This window comes from Lucilia sericata, unplaced genomic scaffold, assembly GCF_015586225.1.
Source record: "Lucilia sericata isolate MDLA Ls3-8-SP2 unplaced genomic scaffold, ASM1558622v1 Contig001527F_arrow, whole genome shotgun sequence".
Lineage (NCBI taxonomy): Eukaryota > Metazoa > Arthropoda > Insecta > Diptera > Calliphoridae > Lucilia > Lucilia sericata.
The window spans coordinates 47,693-55,338 of NW_023995452.1; the positions used below are offsets into that span (position 1 = coordinate 47,693).

General features: G+C 33.7%; 2 protein-coding genes across 2 annotated transcripts; both read right to left on the bottom strand.

Moving 5' to 3' along the window:
• Positions 1–1,813: 1,813 nt before the first annotated feature.
• LOC119611761 (glutaminyl-peptide cyclotransferase-like) lies at positions 1,814–6,179 on the bottom strand. The gene is given in 4 exon segments (XM_037967449.1): positions 1,814–3,069; positions 4,056–4,096; positions 4,099–4,262; positions 5,949–6,179. Coding segments are annotated over 3 exon segments (1,095 nt in total). The 5' UTR covers positions 4,208–4,262; positions 5,949–6,179; the 3' UTR covers positions 1,814–2,124.
• Positions 6,180–6,189: 10 nt separating this feature from the next.
• LOC119611762 (vacuolar ATPase assembly integral membrane protein VMA21 homolog) lies at positions 6,190–6,804 on the bottom strand. Its single transcript, XM_037967450.1, has 2 exons — positions 6,584–6,804; positions 6,190–6,508 (listed from the first exon to the last, which is right to left on the bottom strand). The coding sequence occupies exons 1-2, from the start codon at positions 6,653–6,655 to the stop codon at positions 6,254–6,256; spliced, it is 327 nt and encodes a 108-aa protein (XP_037823378.1). The 5' UTR covers positions 6,656–6,804; the 3' UTR covers positions 6,190–6,253.
• Between the last annotated feature and the right edge of the window lie 842 nt (positions 6,805–7,646).

Consider the following 7,646-nt stretch of genomic DNA (forward strand, 5'->3'; position numbering starts at 1 on the left):
AACTAGAACTGAACTAGAACTGAACTAGAACTGAACTAGAACTGAACTAGAACTAAACTAGAACTTAACTAGAACTGAACCGAACTAGAACTGATCTGGAATTGAACAAGAACTGAACTAGAACTGAACTGAATTAGAACTGAACTAGAACTGAACTAGAACTGAACTAGAACTGAACTAGAACTGAACTCGAACATAACTAGAACAGAACAAGAATAGAACAAGAACAGAACTAGAACAAAACTAGAATAACTAGAACAAAACTAGAACTGAACTCGAACATAACTAGAACAGAACTAGAACAGAACTACAACAGAACTACAACAGAACTAGAACATAACTAGAAACTAGAACTAGAACAACTAGAACTAGAACAGAACTAGAACAGAACTAGAACAGAACTAGAACAGAACTAGAACTGAACTAGAACATAACTAAAACAACTAGAACAGAACTAGAACAGATCTAGAACAGAACTAGAACAGATCTAGAACAGAACTAGAACATAACAAGAACAGTACTAGAACAGAACTAGAACAGAACTAGAACTGAACTAGAACTGAACTAAAAACTGAACTAGAGCAGAACTTGATCAGAACTAGAACATATCTAGAACATAACTAGAATAACTAGAACAAAACTAGAACTGAACTCGAACATAACTAGAACAGAACTAGAACAGAACTAGAACGGAACTAGAACTGAACTAGAACAGAACTAGAACAGAACTAGAACAGAACTACAACAGAACTACAACAGAAACTAGAAACATAACTAGAACAGAACTAGAACAGAACTAGAACTGAACTAGAACTGAACTAGAACAGAACTAAAACAACTAGAACAGATCTAGAACAGAACTAGAACATAACTAGAACAGTACTAAAACAGAACTAGAACAGAACTAGAACAGAACTAGAACTAGAACAGAACTAGAACAGAACTAGAACTGAACTAGAACTGAACTAGAACTGAAACTAGAACAGAACTAGATCAGAACTAGAACAGAACTAGAACAGAACTAGAACAGAACTAGAACAGAACTAGAACAGAACTAGAAACAAACTAGAACTGAACTAGAGCAGAACTTGATCAGAACTAGAACAGATCTAGAACAGAACTAGAACAGAACTAAAACAGAACTAGAACAAAACTAGAACAGAACTAGAACAGAACTAGAACAAAACTAGAACAGAACTAGAACAGAACTAGAACAGAACTAGAACAGAACTAGAACAGAACTAGAACAGAATTAGAACAGAACTAGAACAGAACTAGAACAGAACTAGAACTGAACTAGAACTAGAACTGAACTAGAACTGAACTAGAACTGAACTAGAGCAGAACTTGATCAGAACTAGAACAGATCTAGAACATAACTAGAATAACTAGAACAGAACTAGAACAAAACTAGAACAGAACTAGAACAGAACTAGATCAGAACTAGAACAAAACTAGAACAGAACTAGAACAGAACTGAAACAGAACTAGAAGAGAACTGAACTAGAACTGAAGTAGAACAGAACTAGAATAGAACAAGAACAGAGCTAGAACAGAACCAGAACAGTTCTAGAACAAAGCTAGAATTGAACTAGAACAGAACTAGATCAAAATTAGAACACGACTAGAACAGAACTAAGGCAGAACTTGAATAGAACTAGAATTAAACCAGAACTGAACTAGAATTGAACCAGAACTGTACTAGAAATTGAACTAGAACTGAAATGGAACTGACGTGTGTTAGAATTGAATTAGAAATAAACTAAAAAGGAACATAATATTAAATATTAATAGAACAGTAATTTTTTTCAAAATAATTTTATTTTTTTTATTATTGCACAACATTTCTTTTTGTCTTAATTTAATACTTAACAGTTGAAATACTAAAATCATAGTAAAAAATTTTGTTTTAAGGAATATTCGAAAAATAGGGGAACAATTATATAAAACCGTGCATAACTAAAAAACATTAATTTTAATCTACAATTTGTTTATACAAACATGGACAGATTTTATAAGACGGTTATAAAAATATAGGAAAAAGAACGAGGAATTTAAATAAAAAACATAGGAAAGATATTAGTAGTATTGTGTGATGATAAAAACCTAAAATTTTGTTAACTGTTATTTCCTTATTATACCAAACAGATACTCCATGGTAAATAATCTAATAATACGTGCCAAATTTTCCGTCGTACTATAATCTATAATAGTTTCATTATCATCGGGCGTATGCCAAACGGTGGGAAATGGCATGGGTATTATATGAAGAATAGGTACATTACGCTGCAAAAAGGGTATATGATCATCTTCAATATACGATGAACGTAAAGCACTAGGTTGGAAGTAACGATCAGGATAGTGCCGGGCCACACCACTGCTGACATAACGCTCCATAAGACCAGCATCAGAAAGGCGAGCTTCCAAGTTGAGGAAACGTGTATACCAAGATTCGGTATTTTGAAAAAAGCTGTAAAATTTGGGATCTGGAGCACCCAGCAAATCCAGCAGCATCAGCATATCAATTTTCGGCAGAAAACCTTCCGTTTGCCATCTTTTAGCTAAATGTCTAGCACCATAAATGGAATCTTTGGGACCCCATTCCTTAAAAGCCTCCTCACCATCAAAGAACAATAACATTAAGCTGAGTTTAGAGTCGCGGAAAGGTTCTAAGTGTGAATCCAAAACCTCGGCTAGATTTAACATCATGGCGCAAGGGACAGCAGAATCAGTGGCTCCTAAGAATTCCACTTCCGGCATGTATTTACTATCATAGTGACAGGCCAGCACTAAATAACGTTCAGCATTTGGATTGAGGGTAGCTATGATGTTATGAAACTCCAAATTGCCTTTAATGGGGGCGGTATCATGAAAACTATCTAATTCTATGGACCATTGTAGATCTTTTAAACTTTTCACTATATAATCACGAACTTTCTTATGTCCCGGCGTACCCACTATGCGGGGTATGAGAATTTCTTTGGTAGCCTTTTTCAAATGGGCCACATTTGACAGTTGACTTAATTGGGCAAACTGGCTGTCCGTTAGCTCTTCTGTGGGATAGTGTTGCTGCAATAAAGAATAAACAATTTGTTTAACTTTTATTTCTTAACAAAATTCTTAAAAAAAACACCACCTGTCTTTGTCCCACTAGGAAACCTCTGTCGACCTGGTTATGTTGGCCAGTTACCGCGAACACCATTAACAGAAGCCCCCACAAATCTTTTAAATGCATTTTAAATCCCTGTAACTAATTAACTGTTGTTGTTATCTAGCTAAATTTTCTAAACTAATACTTCTATTTTTTTTAATAATAAATCACAAGTGTTTTTTGTTTTTCTTTCCTATTTCTCTTTTCACTGTGACCACGTAGTCATTAATTTGTTGTTTCACGGGGAATTTTTTTTTTCAAAAAATTTCTTCCATATTTTATTTATTTGTACAATTGTTTATAATTTATACTTATCATGTATTTTCTTTAATATTTATCAAAAATATAAAAAAAAAACCTATTTATTATAGGCGAAAAACAAAACAAAACACTTGTAAACAACAAATAACAGTTAATGACAGCTGTTGTGTTTTTGTTTTTCTTTCAGCTTTTGTCATATCAATGTTAAATAAGAGTTGTATTTGGTATAACAGTAGTGTTAAAGTTAAGTTGGAAAATAAAGTATTTCTGTTATATTTTCAACAGAATCTTAGGGAATGCTAAAACAGTGGGCTACAAGCTAAAAAGTTGCCTATCTGTTTATCTATCTACCTATGTTTTCCAATAAAAAGTCCTTTAAAAACTTATTATTAAAGAAACTTTTCCTGCCTACTGTTTTAAAACCGTCATGTTAAACTTGACCTAATTACCTTCTGTAAACTAAAACAACAATGTTAACGTAACACAAAACTAATATAACACATTTCTAACAGTGTTAAACCCCAAAAACAGGGTTGTTTAACCACACACATGTTTTTATTTCATTGAAAAATCAACAACCTCACCCCCCACCTCATTTTCTAAACGAAAAGTAAACACGAAAAAAAAAACAAAAACAACTTACCAACAAATCAACTACTTCAAAACAAGCACCCAAATTATAATTTTCTTTGAAGGCAATAAATTTTGTATAAATGCAGGACTACTATCACGCACTTGGTCCATTAAAGAGCCATAAAATTTAGAATTTTGTTTTAAATAATTTAATAAACGCATTTTATTAAAAAAAATCAATTAAAACAGTTTTAAACGAAACGATGGAAGAAATATACAGTGTATCACATAAGTATTCGAATTTGGTTGTACTTTGAAAAGAAACATAATTTAATAATATTTTTGTTTGTGAAATTAATATTTAAATTTCTTATATTGTCTAGAGAGTCCTAAGGTATAATATCACACTCTTTAAAATTTGGAAGAATTACATTTACCTAAATTGATTTAACTTTTTTTAAAAAAAGTCCATAAATTGCCTCACAAAAGTATTCGAATTTTTCCTGTATTTCATATATGACCATATTATACGAAACACAAAAATTATAATCGAGTGGTTTTTTGCTTAAAATTGTGTTAAGGGGTTACTATCGACCGAAATTATATATTTTTGGCCCATTTGTTCCACAATTTTGGAGCATTTGTACCATCTTTTCATGTAATATCATTAAAATGGCGATTTTTTACCATATTTGCAAATTTTTGTTTCCTTTTTTTCTGAAGTAAACCCAAACTTTAATATTGGGATTTAATACACCCCTTGAGGTATCTAAAAATAATAATTTTTGTTATAAGGATCTGTACTTAAAAGTTCCAAGATGTATTTTTGGTATCGTTCTTCTGTTTCTAATTGAATTGTATGGATCTTAAGTCCCTTTTCTTACCACTAGGGTCGTTATTTTCCGACAAAGTTGGCTAGTATACATTCATGTACATATTAGCACTAATATATTTTAAATTTTCAATACATTATATCTGTATACAACTCCAAAACATGCCTTAACAAAAACGTCATCCTATACAGTAGATTTGAGTTTTACTATTCGTAACTTTCACGCTTATGTTGCCCATTACAATACAATGTAAGTCCAAAATTTTGGGTTTATTTTGATCATAGTAATCAATATTTAAACAGATATCGATATTTTTGAGTTAGACCATAATGATATAGTGGCATGTAGCCTGGAGGTCATTGGTATATAAAAATAATGATACTACCATTGAATGGTGTTTCTTCGAGGCATGCTTTGGAGTTGTACACTTCCACAATACATTGAAAACTTAAAATATATAAAAGCTGATATCTACAAGAATATATACAAGAAAACTTTCCCCGAAAATTTTTTACCCTAGTATTATGAAAATGGACTTAAGTTCCAATATATTGAATTAGCGACAGAATAATGATATCAATAATATATCTTGGATCGTTTAAATACAGATTTTTGTAACAAAAAATGCTATTTTTAGATACTCCAAGGGGTCTATTAAATCCCAATATCAAACTTTGGTCTTATCTCTGGAAAAAAAGAGAAAATACTACAAATATTGCCAAAAAATCGCCATTTTAATGGTATTACATAAAAAGAGGGTACAAATCCCCAAAAATTGTGGACCAAATGGGCCAAAAATATATCATTTCGGTTGATAGTAACCCCCTAAAATAATTTAAAGCATAAAAACCAGTCGATTCTAAAATTTGTGTATCGTATAATATGCTCAAATATGAACAACAGGAAAAATTCGTATACTTTGTGAGGCAATTTTATGGACTTTTTTAAAAAAAGCTAAATTAATTTAAGTAAATGTAAATTTTTTAAGTTTTAAAAAGCGTGATATCAAACCTAAGGACTGTCTAGACAATATAACAAATTAATTTTTTTTTTTGCACACAAAATATATTATTAAATTTAGTTTCTTTTCATAGTTTACCTAAATTCGAATACTTATGAGAGACACTGTAAATGTTCTATACAATTATGCAAGTCTGTAAAATGTTGTAAACATTTCCAGAGCGTAATTTACAGTAACATATTCTTTCCTACTGTTATCTTTACATTTTGTAAACTCACACTCTATCACTTTTAAAATTACTTTTCTAAACACAAAAATTGTCTTTCTTTTTTATTTACATTCTTTTGGGGGGGAACATGAAAAAGTATTTTACTACAAATAAAGTAAACGAAAAAATAAATGGAATTGATTAATTCAGGAAAATGCTTACTTTGTGTGGTAAAAAAAATCACTTAAATTATTTAAAAAAACACGTCATATTTTTAGCTTAATCAGCCTTTGCCTCTGTGTTGAACCACCAAAGTAGGCCCGGTAAATATACAAAGCCAAAGCAAAATGTAAAGCCAACACCGCTCCCACAGCTGAGTAAATGTTGCTTTTCGTTTCAGTCAAAATAAAAAATCTATCCAGCACTAAGGTGTTCAAGAAAAAGAAGGTAACCACTGGTAGAAATACAATTAAAGAACAATAAAATAAAACTGTTTTAAAAGAACTGTAATCTTTGACATCCTAAAAACAGAAAAAAGAGATAAAACAAATTGGTCAGTTTCGATTTTGTTTATTTCTATTATAAATAATACTTACATCAGATTTTTGTTTATTTAATTTAGCTTGTTTGCTTGCCTCCGAGTTATTGCCTTTATTTTTATTAGCCATTTTGTTCTTTTTGCTTTTAATTGAAGAAAACTTAATAATGTTAATGCATATAAATAAAAAGTTAGTGGCTTTCTATTTTTTCGTTGAAAATTGTTGTGCAGTTGTCAAAAATGACAATCCGGTAGAAAATGTCACATGACAAACGGAGAACTGCGCCGACAAATATTAAAGACGTTGGTGTTGTACAAAGAAATTTTCAACGGCGGCATAAAATAGTTTGAAAGCCGGCTGATATATAGATAGATAGATAGATAGATAGATAGATAGATAGATAGATAGATAGATAGATAGATAGATAGATAGATCGATCGATCGATAGTAGATAGATCATCGATAGATAATAGATATAGATCGATAGATAGATAGTAGATAGATAGATAGATACGCTATATCGCTAGATCGCTCGATCGCTCCTCTCGCTAGATGCTCGATGCTAGATCGATCGATAATAGCTAGCTCGCTCGATCTCGCTATATCGCTCGCTCGCTCGCTCGCTCGCTCGCTAGCTCGCTCGCTCGCTCGCTCGCTCTCTGCTCGCTCGCTCGCTGCTCTCTCGCCTCGCTCGCTCTCTCGCTCGCTCGCTCGCTCTCTCGCTCGCTCGCTCGCTTCGCTCGCTCGCTCGCTCGCTCGCTCGCTCGCTAGCTCGCTCGCTCGCTCCGCTCGCTCGCTCGCTCGCTCGCTCGCTCGCTCGCTCCTCGCTCGCTCGCTCGCTGCTCGCTCGCTCGCTCGCTCTCGCTGGCTCTCTCGCTCGCTCGCTCGCTCGCTCGCTCTCGCTCGCTCGCTCGCTCGCTCGCTCGCTCGCTCGCTCGCTCGCTCGCTCGCTCGCTCGCTCCTCGCTCGCTCGCTCGCTCGCTCGCTCGCTCGCTCGCTCCTCGCTCCCTCGCTCGCTCGCTCGCTCTCTCGCTCTTTCCTCCTTCCCTTTTCCTCTTCTTCGGTTCCTTTGTTTTTCTCTGGCGCTTTTGTTCCCCTTTACCTGGGCATTCCTTACCTG

Bases quoted from the DNA above. Each gene is read 5' to 3' on its own strand.
- LOC119611762 (XM_037967450.1), bottom strand. From the start codon at position 6,655: ATGGCTAATAAAAATAAAGGCAATAACTCGGAGGCAAGCAAACAAGCT. The intron at 6,509-6,583 runs GTAAGTATTATT...TTCTGTTTTTAG, and splicing joins TAAATAAACAAAAATCTGAT to GATGTCAAAGATTACAGTTC.